Source organism: Sebastes fasciatus, chromosome 3 (genome assembly GCF_043250625.1).
Source record: "Sebastes fasciatus isolate fSebFas1 chromosome 3, fSebFas1.pri, whole genome shotgun sequence".
NCBI classification, from domain to species: Eukaryota; Metazoa; Chordata; class Actinopteri; order Perciformes; family Sebastidae; genus Sebastes; species Sebastes fasciatus.
Window position 1 is genome coordinate 14,069,127 of NC_133797.1, and position 18,236 is coordinate 14,087,362.

The following is an 18,236-nucleotide window of genomic DNA, read 5'->3' on the forward strand; positions in this document are numbered from 1 at the left end:
TCAAAGAGTTTGCAACAAAAGAGCAAAAGCAACAGTAAATATTGGACCGACTTACAACGTGTGGCAAAAAAAGGGAATGAATGAAATCATTTTCCATGGCGGTCGGCCCCAGAACTGGGGGAAACCTTACTGCAATATTTACAGTGTACCTTCAAGATCAAATTGATCCTATAGGAAACAATGTAAAGCATAAAATGTCTTCAAATTAGGGAACCATCTTTGATCAACTACACATACTTCAATATCTTTTTTCCATCTTTGTCCTTTTCTCAAGGTGCGTGTGGATCTGATTGAGAAGGAGCATGTGTGCAGCGCAGCTTCTAAGCGTGGGAAGTATCGTCAGGAGGTCAAAATTGGGCCCCAAACTACACGATCTGTACCCTTCATCATTATTCCCATGAAAGACGGACAATACAGCATTGAGGTCAAAGCAGCTGTTAAAGATTCGTCGCTCCATGACGGAATCATGAAGATGCTGCGGGTGGTGGTAAGAGAAATGGGAAACGAACAGCGGTCTCCTGTGTTAAAGTCAGTATAGGGAAACAGACATCTTTTGAGGCGTAACTTTGATGCAAATGTATACTGTATCAGCTTTTCAACATAAACTGTAAATAAGAGAGACAGTTAACAAGCAAGCCATATTGTATTTCGTTACACACCAGCAGATAACGATTACTCAAAAATAGTTGGTGATTTCTAACCTTTGTCCTAACTGTTGCTTTTCCAGCCTGAAGGTGTGCTGGTTAAATCTCCTCAGATTATAACTCTAGACCCCACTAAAAAAGGTGTAGGTGAGTTTACACATTAAACCGCTATATCATGTAGTAATTTGCTAATATTACATTTTTATCACTTGCTAATTGATCCCCCAACGTGCCCACTGTTTATCCCTTTAGATGGTAAACAAGAAGAAACTCTCAACAGTGGAATTCCTAGGAAAGATTTGGTTCCAAACACACCTACGAATACACAGATCTCTGTGACAGGTGAGATGTGATGATATATTTGGGCACATTATGCGATATAGTGCCAGTTACAATGAACTCTGCATTGGTGTAAATTGTTATTGGTCTTATTGGGAAATGAATGACCACCTCACTGGTTGTGGGGGACCTTTGCATGTTTATTTAGTTAATAATGTTTAGTTTTTTTCTGTTTGTGTTTGTGCATGCAGGGAGAGAACAAGTTGCTTCACTGGTGGAGAACGCCGTTAGTGGGAACTCTATGGGTACTCTGATCTACCAGCCCTCAGGCTGCGGAGAACAGAACATGATCCACATGACCCTGCCTGTCATTGCAGCCACATATTTGGACAAAACCAACCAGTGGGAAGCTGTGGGCTTTCAGAAACGTAACGAAGCCCTCCAACACATCAAGTACGGTAGGCTCACAGATGTGTTTATTAGCACACATACCAGAAATGTCATTGATGCCCCTCTGTGTAGGATTTTAAAGTTCCTGACGTGGCAGAAGTGGTATATAAAAAAAAGAACAGCGTAGTAGACAGCAATGCATGCGATGCTACCCCTTCCCCACAGATCCAGGCTAGGGACACTGACAATTAATGGTCTGAATGCAACACATAGACTCATAGACTTTAGAAGTTTTCACCAGGATTGTCTTATACAAACAAAAACGTATGCCACCAGAATCATTTGAAAAATGCTATAATCACAGGAAAAAAATGTAAGAAGACTCCTCAAACTGGTTTTGTGTTTTTGTTTGTGTCCAGGCTACCAGAAAGAGCTTGCCTACCGAAAAAGTGATGGGTCTTATGCTGCGTTTCCCAAACGCCAAAGTAGCACCTGGTGAGTCATTCAAACATCTTTGAACTCATAATGGTTTCCACATCCTCCGTTAACTTAACTTCACTGTGATGACAATATTGTGTATTTCATGTGCATATAAATGAAACTAAACTTCTCCTCTCCTCTCCTGTCTAAGGCTGACAGCCTATGTTGCCAAGGTGTTTGCCATGGCCAACAGTCTGGTGGCAGTGCAAAGAAAAGACATCTGTGATGCTGTTAAGTTTCTGATTCTCAACGCGCAGCAACCTGACGGCTTGTTTAGAGAACTTGGACCGGTGATCCACGGAGAGATGATTGTGCGTGCACTGATTTCATTAACATCAATACTTCATCTTAGTGCTACAAAAATAGCGAAATGAAAACAATTACATATCATTGACTATAATCTATAATCTCTGTGTGTGCATGTGTAGGGTGATGTGCGCGGCGGAGATTCAGATGCCTCCATGACGGCCTTCTGCCTCATTGCCATGCAGGAGTCACGTACACTATGTACTGCAACTGTTAATGTGAGTAACTCATCTGCATACAATGTTTTCTTTTTTTCCCCCCTCACTGCATTTGTTTCTTCATTTACTGACTCACTAGTGATGGGCGAAATTGCAAAGTATCACTCTTAACTAGGGCTGTTAATCGATTCAAATAGTTAATCGCGATTAATCACAAATTCATCGTACATTTTTTTATCTGTTCAAAATGCACCTTAAAGGGAGATTTGTCAAGTATTTAATACTCTTATCAACATGGGAGTGGGAAAATATGCTGCTTTATGCAAATGTATGTATATATTTATTATTGGAAAGCATTTAACAACACAAAACAATGACAGATATTGTCCAGAAACCCTCACAGGTACTGCATTTAGCATTAAAAAAATGCTCAAATCACAACATGGCAAACTGCAGCCCAACAGGCAACAACAGCTGTCAGTGTGTCAGTGTGCTGACTTGACTATGACTTGACCCAAACTGCATGTGGTTATCATAAAGTGGGCATGTCTGTAAAGGGGAGACTCGTGGGTACCCAGAGAACCCATTTTTATTCACATATCTTGAGGTCAGAGGTCAAAAGACACCTTTGAAAATGGCCATGACAGTTTTTCCTCGACAAAATTATTATTATATGTTATTTAGCCTCCTTCGCGATAAGCTAGTGTGACATGGTTGGATTCCTGAGGTTTTCTAGTTTTATATGATGCCAGTATCTTCACTCTAGCTTTCAAACTGAGCCCGCTACAACCTACAAATCAGAAGTTGCATTAAACAAATTAGTGGCGTTAAAACAAATTTGCGTGAACGCGTTATCGCGTTAACTTTGACAGCCCTCTTAACACAATCCCATGCTGCTTCAGCAGGTGGACAGACCTGTCATGTCTAGTCACAGTTGCTAAACTAAAATTGGGATATTGCTGTTCAAGGAGAGGGTTTAGTGAATGGTCAATTGTGCTAAAATGATTCTTTCCAAGAATTTAACACATTCAAATTCAAAACGACATTTGATGCCAACCCTTAGTCTTGTATTTGTATGAAAGCATTAAATCCACACCCCAATAGTAACTGTAACTGATGGCGGCTCAGTCTAGCTCACAAGACACAGAAGAAGGTAAGAGAGGGGACGATCCGGTCTATTGTCCCAGGATCAAATGTTTCCTGAACAGAATGGGATATTAAAAATAGATGGATCACTGTTATCTGGCTCTTCTCCCATTTCTCTTAACTTTCTTTTCCTTCTGTCCAGAGTCTGCCAGGCAGTATCGACAAAGCAGTAGCCTATCTGGAAAGACGTCTGCCCAGCCTCACCAACCCGTATGCTGTTGCCATGACGTCATATGCCCTGGCCAATGAAAACAAACTGAACCGCGAGATCCTCTACAGGTTTGCCTCCCCAGGTATTTCTGTAATATTAAATATTCCAAGATGATGTCTTGGGGAATTGTTAGTAAACTGAGCTTGTTCCAGGTAGAGCATACAGTAGTAATACAAAATATATTTGTGTGTCTTCCTCAGCGTTGTCCCACTGGCCAACACCTAAGGGGCGTGTTTACACACTGGAGGCCACAGCTTACGCTCTCCTCGCTCTGGTCAAGGCCAAGGTGAGCATGTGCCACATGTGTGTGTTTCACCAGGATGTCCTGCTACAGAAAACATACAACTGAGTCCTCATCCATGCTGCCTCACTAACAGGGTAGAGGGTTTGGAAACAAAGTCAATGAAGCAATGAAATGTTGCTTACAGTAGCTTTTACACTTTTTAAATAACCATATTTGGCAAACATTATTGACCTTTTACATTACTGCTGCCACTTCACAGAGCACTTCATGATTATCTCGATAGGTATTTGAAGGCATTTTTTTCTGCCTCACTTGCAATGACTTAGTTATGACATAGTTATAAAAACAAGGGACTGATTTGAACATTCTGCAAGGCATAATCACACAATAATAACACACATTTGACAAAAACAGATTATTTGTGATTGATTGCTTTTATCAGGCAAGTTTCAAGTAGCTGCTGTTTGATGGTGCCATAATAGAGAAAAACTGATTTAGAAACTACATGGTAGGTTTTGGAAACTTACAGGTTACAATCTAAAATGTAACTGTACCAGAATCAGGAGTTCACTCTATTTTCACTGAAGCTGTTTTATAAATGCAAATGCACAGTTAACCACGGACAATTTCAACCATTTACTTGCCTTCTGTTAATAAAGGCCTATGAAGACGCCAGACCTATTGTGAGATGGTTCAACCAACAGCGGAAGGTGGGCGGAGGCTATGGATCAACTCAGGTAACACAGACCCTTCTCTCCATCTTATGTTTACTTATAACCTGTTTACTGTATGTCTAAGTCTTGTTTTCTCCCCCTCACTTGTTTTCTCTCTAGGCTACCATAATAGTGTACCAGGCTATAGCAGAGTACTGGTCCAGCGCTAGAGAACCAGAGTATGATCTGAATGTGGACATCTTGTTGCCGGGCAGGTCAAGGCCTGACAAGTACAACTTCAACAACACCAACCACTACACCACCAGAACATCTGAAGTGAGCGCACACACAAACAGACTCCCAGTGGTTCATTAACATCATCAGTCCTGTTGTTTTCTGTATGTTTCTTCTGCTGATCCCTGACTGTGTGTGTGTGTGTGTGTGTGTGTGTTTGTGTGCGTATATAAATTCCTACAGTTCAATGATATAAACCAGAACGTGAAAGTAAACGCCACGGGTTCAGGAGAAGCAACGGTGACAGTAAGTACAATATGTTTTTATATTCTTCTATATATTTATCATCTGTTGATTACTGATGTGTGCTTTTTGAATCTCAGATACAACCACATACATTTGTATACTAGACAGATGTCTATTAGTTTATCACATATTAAGATGCACTTTTGTCTATGTGACAGATGGTGTCGCTGTATTACGCTATGCCTAAAGAAAAGGAGAGTGACTGTCAGAAGTTTAACATGTCAGTGCAGCTCCTCCCAGGTAATTTGGTGCCCTCCTCCTCTTCCTGTTTATTTGTCTTCATTTGTTGTCATTTTATCCGTTTGTTTCTGCCAAGTACCTTATGAGAAAAGACTCAACTAAATACTCAATTACTCAATACAATGTTTTGCTCCTGCAGAAAAAATTGAAGAGGATGAGAAGATATACAAGCTGAGAATAGAGGTTTTGTAAGTACAATCAAGAAGTCATCCTGACAAGTGTTACAGTAACATGGCTTTATACACAACATGTTCTAACCAGATATGACCCCTACAACACTTCACTTCTTAACCTCTCTGTTTCCTCATCATTTTAAATTGTCCTGTCTTCTGTGTGCGATTTCCTCGAATTTGAGCTCATTTGAGCTGCTCATTCCCAATCATTTAACCCTCTGAGACCCACAATAGACCCATTTTTGTCTTTTTTAGGGGACTACAGGGGATCTTTAGGGGGAGATAGCAGGTCAACAGTAGATGTCACACAGAAGTGGTGTACATCATCTGAAAGCTGGGAACCTGAAGATTAATTTGAGATGCAGTTTATTGTGTGTCAAGTTGTTCAAGTCATAAACCAGAAATAAACATGATTTAATTAATTTATTGATTATTCAAAATAAATTGTGAAAGTGTATAAGGGTGTAGAACATTATGATGGCCGTCCCCACGCTCTGTTATGTCTCATAAGTTGTTGCAGCAATTTTTGGGTTGATACCATTTGTTACACAGATTTGGTGCTAAATTTAACCATTTTTTTACCACTCGAGAACTGATCAAAATTATCAATAATCCCTCCAAAATACCACATTAAGACACCGAGACCTCGAGGAATACCATACCACATTTGGCATGAAAAACTCTTGACATTTTAGATTTCTGCATGAATTGGATTTTTCTACGATTGGATGGCGAGAACTTCTGTTCTAGAAACTGCTCAGACGCCCCCTTATTGTCAATCTAGCTAGCAAAGCCATCCATCCTCTGAATGCTGTAGGTCTGTAGTTTGTGGTCGTAAAGTTCCATGAGGCTGTGATTAACCTAGAGGTCACCACAGGTCACTGTATACAGTGAGGTCAAGTTTCAAAAGATGGTCTCATTACAATGAAATGGCTACTATGGGGACTAACATCATCACACATGAATACAGTTGGATCATTGGATCCAAAAGAGATCCACATAATATTTGTAACTTCACTCTAGCTCTAAAACTCAACCTGCTAGAGTCTCTGAAAGACAGGAAAGTCGGTTGGGATCGCCCGCGAGGGTTAAATTGTATTTGAAACATCATTCTTTCTCTTAATCTTCTTTATGCTGTTATTTAATTATTCTTCTGTCCGTTCTGTGTACAGGTATAAGGACAGGGAGCACGATGCATCCATGTCAGTCTTGGATATTGGCTTGCTAACTGGCTTCACGGTTAACACAAAGGACCTGGACTTAGTAAGAACTTACAGATCCACTTATACCCACATACAGTTCACAAGTCAGTGTTTATGGTTCAGAGAAACAAAATGTTTTTTATGGTTTAAAAAGTTGTCTGACTGTGTGTGTTTGTGTGTAGTTGTCCAAAGGACGTGCTCGCACTATTGCAAAATATGAGATGAACACAGTCCTGTCAGAAAGAGGCTCGCTCATCATCTACCTGGACAAGGTAAGACATCACTGTTTCCTACCTCTATACTTTTCTCTCTGCCTTGTTCTTTGTGTATTTATCTCCATCTTACCTTTGTCCACAGGTTTCTCACACACGACCAGAGGAGATCACTTTTAGGCTCCATCAGAAGATGGAAGTGGGCGTCTTACAACCAGCTGTTGTGTCTGTCTATGAATACTATGACCGTGAGTCTCAGACACACTTAGGAACATATGATGCCTCCATGTACTTTGCTGACAGTGGATGTCCGAGTAGATAACACCATGGATAAGCAGGCATTATTACATTTTCAACGTATTTAATGTGCATTTTCTGATCACACATACCACAAATCTTTCTCTCCCATCGCAGAAACACATTGTGTGAAGTTCTACCATCCAGAGAGGAGAGCTGGACAGCTACTGCGGCTCTGTAGAGGGGATGAATGCACATGTGCTGAAGGTAAACAGGATGATGTCAAACTTGTTAAGTGCTTGGTTACCTACTGCGCATGTGTTACCCACTGCGCATGTGTTACCTACTGCGCATCTGTTAAGGGTATTATTTTAGGATTTGTCGATGTGCTGGCTTTGGCCGCTGTTGTTGATGTCGAGCTCAAGTTTGAGTAAAGTCTAACTATGCAAAGTTGTCGTTGGAGTTATTGATCTAACATTGGTAGCAGAGGATGTCCGGGACAGTGCGCTGGAAATCGCTGCAGTGGATTTAAACAAAGATGACGGAATGACTACACTTCTCACGAAACTGTATTCTGTGTTTTTGAAAGTGGAAAAAGATCGCCAGTACGATGCCTCCACAGTGTTTGACCGCGCCATGAGAGAAAATGGCGTCTCTATGGTTGATTACATTGTCAAATTTGAACGGCGATACAACAGAATAACTAAGTTTAAAATGGAGCTTCCAGATGCTGTGTTGGCTTTCAAGCTACTAGATACTGCTGGACTTAATGTTAAAGACAAACAGTTGGCGCTTACGGCCTGTTCAAGCCTCTCATTTGTTAACATGAAGTCAGCCTTGAAGAGGATCTTTGGTGATAATACGCCACTAGAGGGTGCTCGTGAGCTGCGTGTGAGAGGGGATGCTGCTGATTCTGCTGACTCTGCCTACTACACACGCTTCACCGGCAGGCGTGAAAGCAAGCCAGCTTCACACTTTCCTGTGGCTGTTCAGGGCACAAATCCACTCCACAGATATGGAAAAAGATCAAGATGTGCAGTTTTTCAAAGCACATATCACTGGGCAAAGGACTGTCCACACAAAAATGAACATGCAAAATTGACTGAGGATGAGAGACTGACAGATGTTGAAGAATGCAACATTACTTTGTTGTCAAAAGAATCATTGTCTGACACAGAGATCTTCATGGTGGAATCCTTAGGATCAGCTGTTATTGACACAGCTTGCACCAGAACTGTGTGTGGAGAAAAATGGCTTGATGATTACATCAGTGGACTAACAAAGAGTGAGTTATTGAAAATGAAGGACACAAAGAGTGTAAGATCATTCAAGTTTGGTGATGGGAGAGTTGTTCATTCTACTAAAAAAAAAAAAATTCCAGCTATGATAGGACAGACTAAATGTAAAATTGAAACAGAAGTTGTCCCAGTAGATATCCCATTGCTTTTAAGCAAAACTTCACTGAAAAGAGCAGGTGCTGTTTTGGACATTGAAAATGACAAAGCCACTATGTTTAAGCAACCAGTGAAACTTGAACTGACATCTTCAGGACATTATTGTGTGAACATAAGAGATGAGAGTAACACAGATGAAAACGAGATCCAAACTGAGGATGACATTCTCACTGTGACAGAAAACATGACAACAAAGGAAAAACAGAAAGTTCTGTTGAAACTACACAAACAGTTTGGACATGCTTCAGCCGACAGACTGAAAAAACTACTGGCCTGTTCAGGTAATGATGATGATGAATGCATCACAATTCTCCAGGACATTGTAAACAAATGTGAGACATGCATCAGATATAGGAAACCAAAGCAAAAGCCGGCAGTAGGTTTGCCTATGGCCTCAACCTACAATGAAACTGTAGCTGTGGACTTACATGAGCTAGAGACAGGAGTGTGGTACCTGCACGCCATTGACCACTTCACACGCTTCAGTGCAGGGAGCATTGTCACCACTAAGAAACCCAGGGAGATTGTGAAACACTTTATTCATTGCTGGATAAGTGTTCATGGTCCTCCACGCAGACTGTTCAGTGACAATGGGGGGGAATTCAACAACGAAGAAATGAGAAACATGGCTGAAAGCTTCAACATTGAAGTGAAGACAACTGCAGCTTATAGCCCATGGAGCAATGGGCTTTTGGAAAGGCATAATCAAACCCTCACTGAAATCCTGTTGAAAGTGAAAAGAGACAATGGATGTGACTGGAAGACAGCCCTAGACTGGGCATTAATGGCAAAAAACTCTATGCACAATGTGCACGGCTATAGTCCTTACCAGCTGGTGTTCGGACAGAACCCAAATCTGCTTTCAGTTCTCACTGATAAGCCACCAGCTCTAGAGGGTACTAACATGAATACCTGGCTAGCCCAGCACAACGCAGCATTACATGCTGCAAGAAGAGCATTTACAGAAGCTGAATGCTCTGAGAGGATCCGAAGAGCACTTCGTAAACAACTGCGGCCCATTGATGACCGATACGAGACAGGCGACAAAGTCTACTACAAACGGATGGATTGTACAGAATGGAAAGGTCCAGGTGTGGTCATCGGCCAAGATGGTGTGGGGATATTTGTGAGGCATGGAGGCACCTATGTTCGCATACATCACTCCAGGCTTCGAAAGATAGATGGCTCACAAGCAGGGCCGGGAGAAATGGATAATCAGCTCGAAGTGACTGAAAATCATATCGCCTCAACAGAATCTGGGCCAAATGAGAATAACTATGACACTGAAAATGAAAGTGAAGAAGAGATGCCTACAAATGAATCTCTTGATGCTGAAGATAACAGTGAGCTCCCTCACACACCAATACAGCCTGAAGGGGGTAATCATGGTCAATCTGACGCCTCACAGACACACTCAATCTCGACTTGTGAAGGAATTGGGCTGAAAATTGGACAGTTAGTTACATACGCAGATAGTGGAAGTGGCCAAGCACACACTGCAAAAATCCTCAGCCGCGCAGTAAAAGCCACTGGAACATACAAAAACTGGTACAACTTGCAGTACACTGAGCCTGAAGAAATTTCTGGCACAACAGGGTCAGTTGACCTAGGACAAGTAGAAGATCTTCAGGTGCTTCCATCTGAGCATGCTCAGTTATGCGCTGACTGCCATGAAGATGACATACTTATTGTGAATGATGATGCCTTCATGTCTGCCAAACACGCTGAACTCAGCAACTGGACAAAGAATGAAGTGTTTGAGGAGGTCACAGATGAAGGCCAGAAATGTATCTCTACGAGGTGGGTGTGCACACTCAAGGAGACACCTGATGGTGTTGTACCTAAAGCTAGATTAGTTGCAAGGGGCTTTGAAGAAATGAACACTCAGGAGCTCCCAAAAGACTCACCTACATGCGCCTCAGAGTCTCTGAAAATGATCATGGCTGTAATATGTCAAAAGAAATGGCAGCTGAACTCCATGGACATTAAAACAGCCTTTTTACAGGGTAAAGAGTTAACCCGTAATGTCTACATCCGTCCTCCTCAAGAAGCTCAGAGCACAGGAACCCTATAGAAGTTGAAGAAGTGTGTTTATGGATTAGCAGATGCTTCTTTGTATTGGTACAACAGAGTGAAAGACACCATGCAGCAGTTGGGAGCTACTGTGTCACGAGTTGATCCAGCAGTGTTCTACTGGCTGGATGACTCCTGCAATGTGATGGGAGTTCTTGCCTGTCATGTCGATGATTTCATCTGGGGTGGTTCAGAAACGTTCTCCACAGCAGTCATCACTCACTTGAAAGCTGCTTTCCAAGTTGGACGTGAAGAACACAATAGCTTCAGCTACATTGGAATGGAGGTTCACTCATTGGAGGATGAGATACAGGTGCAACAAAGTATGTACATAAAGAATCTGCAACCCATTCCTGTGGACCCCACCAGAGCCACACAGCGAGAGGCTCCTCTAACAGACAATGAAACTGACATGCTAAAGTCTAAGATTGGACAAATATTGTGGGTAGCAAGACAGAGTAGACCCGACATAATGTGTGACATATCCATCTTGGCATCCAGTACAAAGAATGCTACTGTTCAGACTCTGCACTGGGCAAACAAACTTATCAGAAAACTGAAATCAGAAGAGGTGACCTTGAGGTTTCAGCACTTGGGAAAAGACAGCTCCCTTAAACTGGTGGTGTTCAGTGATTCCTCAATGGGAAACCTTCCAGACGGAGGCACTCAAGGCGGACACCTGGTCATGCTGATGGGAGAGAATGGAAGATTCTCACCTATATGCTGGCAGTCAAAGAGGATCAGGAGAGTTGTCCGAAGTACTTTAGCAGGAGAAACTTTGGCACTTGCAGATGGCATCGACAGTGCAGTTTTCTTAGCTACTCTCTACTCAGAAGTTACCACAGGTGATTGCACACGTAACAATTTGCCCATTGTGTGTGTAACAGATAATCACTCTCTTCTTGATGCTGTTAAGTCCACCAAATCAGTCACCGAAAAGAGACTCCGACTCAAAATTAGCAGTGTCAAGGAGCTCATCCACTCAGGGACTATCCAGCAGATCATGTGGTCAGCTACCAAGGAGCAGCTTGCTGACTGCTTGACTAAGAAGGGGACATCAGCACTCGTTCTACTGAGGGCTCTCAGTGAAGGTGTATGCCGACTTAAAGGCTAAATGGACTATACAACAAAAAACCTTTCTACCCTCAAACTGTTGTCGTTAAAGTTGCAGCTTTAAACCTGTGTATATGTTGAAGGTTTTAAATAACAGTAATGTTTGTTTTTTGTGACTGTTTTTCTTTAAAGAAAAAGGGGAGTTTGTTAAGTGCTTGGTTACCTACTGCGCAAGTGTTACCTACTGCACATGTGTTAAGGGTATTACTTTAGGATTTGTCGATGTGCTGGCTGTGGCCGCTGTTGTTGATGTCGAGCTCAAGTTTGAGTAAAGTCTAACTATGCAAAGTTGTCGTTGGAGTTATTGATCTAACAAAACTGACCTAATTTCTCTACTGTAAACACAAAAACACAACACGACTTACAACATACAACCGTTTTCTCTCTCGCTGAGTTGTACTCCTTTTGATGGTGTGGTATACCACCAGTAAAGGGTTTCATTTCAGATCTGGTGAAGGAGATGGTGGTGGAATTTGGTTTACAGTAACTCACCAGATTATAACGTAATCATTAGAATGTTCTGTCAGCGGCAACAAGCACCTGCAGGATCCTGTAGGATCAGAGCAGCAGTCGCTAAAGAATAACTCGCGAACATATTTAAATTGTGACTAAGAAACAGCTGCACTCATCCATCAACTCATCCACACACACCCACATGTGCTTATTTAATCAAGTCATTAGTTGTGTATTCACTTTGTGCCGATTGTGTATTTCCAGAGAACTGCAGTATGCAGAAGAAGGACAAAGTCAACAATGATCAGCGCACAACTAAGGTCTGTGAGAGTACACAGATCAGCAAAATAGACTTTGGTAAGAGAGTGTAAATGCACTGCATTTATGTAGCACTTTAATCCCCAAAATGTATGTGTTTGTGTGAGTAAGAGATTGAGAGAATCGGTGAGCAAGGGAGCTAACAATCTGCAACTTGTCTGTCCTCAGCGTACAAAGTGAGACTGGAAGAGTTTACAGACGGCTTGTCCACTGACATTTACACAGTGCGGGTCCTGGAAGTCATCAAAGAAGGTGGGTTTTTATCTTTGAACTGCCTAAAGTGCACTACCCCCTGATATTTCTAAGGTGCCTTAAAGGTGAAGGTGACATAACAATTTGTCTTGTCCGCCTCTTTATGACATTTCATGGGCACATTGAATCTCAATGCTGTTTCCAGTCAGACAGAAAAATGATTGATTGATGACTGATTGATGGTCATTTAAAGGAAAAGTTCAACATTTGCAGAAATGTGCTTATTTGCTTTCTTGCAGAGAGTTAGATGAGTGAAAAGACTGGTACCACTCACATGTTTGTAGGCCAAGTATAAAGCTACCACTAGCAGCCAGCCAAATTAGCTTGCCAGCAGACACTCCAGGAAGTTACTGGTCCTAACCAAGTACAATAGTCCAGTACACCCCCTTATAGGTGAATTGTCATTTTTACGCTTATTTTTTTTTGTACAGATTATACAAACAAAATTGGAGGTGCTGGTAGGTGTATTTTGTTACCTTTGGACAAAGCCAGGCTAACTGTTTCCAGTCTTCATGCTAAGCTCAGTTAGCTGGTTGTTGGCTGCATACAGACGTAGGCAAAGTTGTTGGTAACGTTCCGTTAAAGAGAGAAAAACCCACAATGGTCACTGAAATAACTTGAAACTGACAAAAGTAATAATAAATAAAAATTTACTGAAAATTAACTAATGAAAATCAGATATTGCTTTTGAATTGTGGTTCAACAGAATCATTTTAAAAAACAAACTGATGAAACTGGCCTAGACAAAAATGATGGTAGCCCTAGAAAAGATTGAAAATAATTTGACCATAGGGACATATTAAACTAAGGTGTGTCCTGTAATTAGCATCACAGGTGTCTTCAAACTTGTAATCAGTCAGTCTGCCTATTTAAAGGGTGAAAAGTAGTCACTGTGCTGTTTGGTGTCATGGTGTGTACCACACTGAACATGGACCACAGAAAGCTAAGGAGAGAGTTGTCTCAGGAGATCAGAAAGAACATTATAGACCTTCATGTTAAAGGTAAAGGCTATAAGACCATCTCCAAGCAGCTTGACGTTCCTGTGACTACAGCTGCACATATTATTCAGAAGTTTAAGGTCCATGGGACTGTAGCCAACCTCCCTAGACATGGCCGCAAGAGGAAAATTGATGACATATTGAAGAGACGGATAATACGAATGGTAACCAAAGAGCCCGGAACAACTTCCAAAGAGATTAGAGGTGAACTCCAAGGTCAAGGTACATCAGTGTCAGATCGCACCATCCGTCACTGTTTGAGCCAAAGTGGACTCAATGGAAGACAACCGAGGAGGACACCAAATCATAAAAAAGCGAGACTAGAATTTTCCAAAATGCATATTGACAAGCCACAAAGCTTCTGGGAGAATGTCCTTTGGACAGATGAGACAAAACTGGAGCTTTTTGGCAAGTCACATCAGCTCTATGTTCACAGACGAAGAGATGAAGCATCCAAAGAAAAGAACACTGTACCTAATGTGAAACATGGAGGAGGCTCGGTTATGTTATGGGGCTGCTTTGTTGCATCTGGCACAGGGTGTCTTGAATCTGTGCAGGGTGCAATGAAATCTCAAGACTATCAAGGCATTCTGGAGCGAAATGTGCTGCCCAGTGTCAGAAAGCTTGGTCTCAGTTGCAGGTCATGGGTCCTCCAACAGGATAATGACCCAAAACACATCTAAAAACACCCAAGAATGGCTAAGAACAAAACATTGGACTATTCTGAAGTGGCCTTCTATGAGCCCGGATCTAAATCCTATTGAACATCTGTGGAAGGAGCTGAAACATGCAGTCTGGAGAAGGCACCCTTCAAACCTGAGACAGCTGGAGCAGTTTGCTCACGAGGAGTGGGCCAACATACCTGTCGACAGGTGCAGAAGTCTCATTGAGTTACAGAAATCACTTGATTGCAGTGATTGCCTCAAAAGGTTGTGCAACAAAATATTAAGTTAATGTTACCATCATTTTTGTCTAGGCCAGTTTCATTAGTTTGTTTTTTTAAATGATTCTGCTGAACCATAATTCAAAAACAATATCTGATTTTCATTAGTTAATTTTCAGTGAATTTTTATTTATTATTACTTTTGTCAGTTTCAAGTTATTTCAGTGACCATTGTGGGTTTTTCTCTCTTTAACGGAACGTTACCAACAACTTTGCCTACGTCTGTATTTACTATACATTCATGAGAGTGGTATCAATAACGGGCGTCAATCTAACCCTCGGCAAGAAAGTAAACAAGCGTATTTCTCAAAATGTCCAACTATTGGCATGATTCCACTGTGGCACTGGGGGTATGTGAGAATACAGCACTAATATTTTGTACTGCACCTTTAGCTATGCATTTAATCCTTACCTTTCCTCTGTTCTATATTTTAATTACAGGAATTTTTGATGTGGGTCCTCTGAATAAACTGCGCACATTCCTCAGTTATCCGCACTGCAGGGAATCTTTAGATCTGGGGACAGGCAAAACCTACCTTATCATGGGCTCATCCAAAGATATTCAGAGAGATGACGAACATCAATCGTAAGTTTGTTCTTTGTGTGAAAGTCAATGTGTGTGGTGGGTGCCTTTTAAAGATTTTTACTGTTTCACTGCTTTCTGTTACTAAATCAAGTTACTCTTTCTTGTACTCTAGTTTATGCGTTACTGTTGATAGAGTCATTAAATGTACAGAAGGAGGGAGGAGGCTTGTGTTTTGTTATGTTGCAGCGGGTTACAGATGGCTGGTCAAATGAAGAACCAATGTGTTTTTCACTTTGCTCTCCTCAGATACCAGTATGTACTCGGTGAGAGAACCTGGATCGAGTACTGGCCCATAGAAGTACAGTGTCAAACTGAGGAACACCGGCCTAACTGTTTGGGCATGGAGGAGATGGTCCAGCAGTACCAACTCTTTGGATGTAAGCAGTAGTGAAACGAAGGAAAAAGAAATAAAGTGTCAAATTGTTTTCATTTTGAATTGTTCTTATTATGTAAAACATTCACCGCTTTGGGATATGAGGGCTTACAATGTTGCACTATATTGATTAAAATGTAATTGTCTCAATCTCATTCTCTGTGTTTTATTCATTAACGTTTGGTTAATGTTTGATTACTATTATGTTGGTTGCTGTATAGTAAACATAGAAGTTCAACTAGAAGTTCAACTAGAAGTAGAAGTTTAACCCCCTGAGACCTGTGGGATCGCGGGCAATCCTGACCGACTTTACTGTCTTTCAGAGACTGTAGCAGGTTCAGTTTTAGAGCTAGAAGGTACAGATATCATATGAAACTAAAAAACCTAAGGAATCCATTGGTACCAACCATGTGATGCTAGCATGTTGGGTCCCTTGACCTCTGACCTCAAGATATGTGAATGTAAATGGGTTCTATGGGTACCCACGAGTCTCCCCTTTACAGACATGCCCACTTTATGATAATCACATGCAGTTTGGGGCAAAAACATGCAGTTTTTTGCATGCAGTATAAATGTGTTATTTTTGCCTATTCCAAAATGGTATTTGAATATTTCTGCATACTGGGGTCCCCAAACACTCTTTGAATTACATAAATTGGGTATGACTGTAAGGCTGAGACTCTTGTGGATCAAATGAGCCCAACTGTATTCATGTTTGATGATGTTAGTCCTCATAGTAACCATTTCATATAGTGAAACCATTTTTTTAAAACTTGACCTCACTGTATAAAATGACCTGTGTTGACCTCTAGGGTAATCACAGTCTCATGAAACTTTACAGCCACAAACTAGAGACCTAGAGAATTCAGAGGATGGATGTCTTTCCTAGCTTTATTGACAATAAGGAAGTTTCTGAGCCGTTTCCAGAACAGAAGTGCTCGCCATCCGATCGTAGAAAAATCCAATTCATGCAGAAATCTCAAAATGTCAAGAGTTTTTCATACCAAATGTGGTATGGTGTTCCTTGAGGTCTCGGTGTCTTAAAGTTGTATTTTGGAGGGATTTTTGATCATTTTAATCAAATCTGCTCTTGAAACTCCCAAAAAAACCCTGCCAGATACTTTGCCCATGCAGAAATTACTCAACCCGACTTTCACCCGAGAAGTTGTCTGTGTGCATGTTCAATATGTTTGTTTATGTTTACACTGATTCAGCAGTCTCAGAATAAGAAGTATAAGTGACTCAAACAAGAAGAAAACAAAGGCGTCACATTAGAAAACATTAAAAGCTGTTTATCTATAATTTTTCAGTGACCTGTTCATTCGACTGTATGCTGAGAAGTTAGTCAACCATGTAAATGTGGTCCGGGCCCAACAGCAAGGCCGCAACTTAAGATACTAGTTACATTTAACTATGAATGATTTTACTTGGAGCCGACAACAGTCCTAGGAAATACTTAGAGCCTAGGACTATGATAGATTCAGGTTCTTTTAAAATCAGGTGAGCGGAGTTAAAAACCAGACAGAAGTCTATAGTCAAATTAAAACCAGATTCATTATAATTAAAATAACATGGGTCTAAATGAATGATCAATTTAAAGGCTAAAATGAATAAAATGCTACTAGCAGCAAGGTTAAAACCCTATAAAAAGTCCAGTCCAATCCAGCGATCCAGTAAAATCCAGTCCGGCTCTTTAATCCAGTCCATTCTAGCGGTCCAGTCCAGTGGCTCACCCTGTCCGTGTTTTGGCTCTTCCCGTACTCTTACCACACGGTCTTCGTCCGAAGCTGTGAAATAACAGAGACACCACGACCAGTAGTGTGTTCCTCACTGCTTGGCTATCACCAACTCCAGCTACGAGCTTTCCTGGCCTGTCTCAGTGTGTCCGCCACTCAAATGTACCAAAGAGTACTTACTATTTCTCTGGGCGGCAGGAGGCCAACTGCCGACCAACGGTCTGAGTGGAGCTGCGTTGACGGACACGGTCTGCTGCATGACGTCACACAGGAACTCGCTGGTCACTGGGCTGGTAGGTCGTAGTCTTCAGGAGAGCCGTTGGTAGGTAGTAGTCTTCAGGAGAGCCGTTGGTAGGTAGTAGTCTTCAGGAGAGCTGTTGGTAGGTAGTAGCCTTCAGGAGAGCAGTTGGTAGGTAGTCAGTATACTGTTTGTAAATTTTTACAGGTATAAATCTACCGGGCCGGTATCCCATACGCCCTGGCATATGCGCGCTCGCGTGTGGCCAGAGTCTCTCCTCCTCTGCCTGCTTGCCTTCACTCACACAGCGTTCTCGCTGTCTCGCTCCACCTCCACACGTTCATGCGCGCTCACTGCACACTGCAGAAGAGTTAGTAGCTCTGATAATATCTAGTGAATGTACAGTTGACGTTTTTGCAGAAATAACTGCTGCAGCTCCTCCAGACCAACAGAGGTGCCCGTGTCTTGTGAAGTGACGGGGCTCCGCAGCGAGAAATGTTATCGTCTCTGACTGGGCGCAGGTGTCTCCTTGCGGGCGCAGTCGGGAGGCTGAAGCAGGAAAAGCCAACACTAGGATCAGCATT

General features: G+C 41.8%; 1 protein-coding gene across 1 annotated transcript in view; it reads left to right on the forward strand.

Moving 5' to 3' along the window:
* LOC141765420 (uncharacterized) overlaps positions 1 to 15,828 on the forward strand; it is a 61,066-nt gene extending 45,238 nt beyond the window's left edge. The window contains exons 63-84 of the mRNA XM_074631470.1: positions 275 to 487; positions 728 to 791; positions 897 to 986; positions 1,175 to 1,381; positions 1,733 to 1,808; positions 1,945 to 2,104; positions 2,222 to 2,317; positions 3,546 to 3,696; positions 3,815 to 3,900; positions 4,518 to 4,595; positions 4,692 to 4,847; positions 4,989 to 5,051; positions 5,210 to 5,291; positions 5,431 to 5,479; positions 6,637 to 6,727; positions 6,849 to 6,938; positions 7,024 to 7,126; positions 7,293 to 7,382; positions 12,473 to 12,565; positions 12,695 to 12,778; positions 15,161 to 15,305; positions 15,552 to 15,828. Coding sequence (XP_074487571.1) covers positions 275 to 487; positions 728 to 791; positions 897 to 986; positions 1,175 to 1,381; positions 1,733 to 1,808; positions 1,945 to 2,104; positions 2,222 to 2,317; positions 3,546 to 3,696; positions 3,815 to 3,900; positions 4,518 to 4,595; positions 4,692 to 4,847; positions 4,989 to 5,051; positions 5,210 to 5,291; positions 5,431 to 5,479; positions 6,637 to 6,727; positions 6,849 to 6,938; positions 7,024 to 7,126; positions 7,293 to 7,382; positions 12,473 to 12,565; positions 12,695 to 12,778; positions 15,161 to 15,305; positions 15,552 to 15,693 — 2,409 coding nt within the window. The 3' untranslated portion in view covers positions 15,694 to 15,828. The remainder of the gene's footprint in view (positions 1 to 274; positions 488 to 727; positions 792 to 896; positions 987 to 1,174; positions 1,382 to 1,732; positions 1,809 to 1,944; positions 2,105 to 2,221; positions 2,318 to 3,545; positions 3,697 to 3,814; positions 3,901 to 4,517; positions 4,596 to 4,691; positions 4,848 to 4,988; positions 5,052 to 5,209; positions 5,292 to 5,430; positions 5,480 to 6,636; positions 6,728 to 6,848; positions 6,939 to 7,023; positions 7,127 to 7,292; positions 7,383 to 12,472; positions 12,566 to 12,694; positions 12,779 to 15,160; positions 15,306 to 15,551) is intronic.
* Positions 15,829 to 18,236: the final 2,408 nt, after the last annotated feature.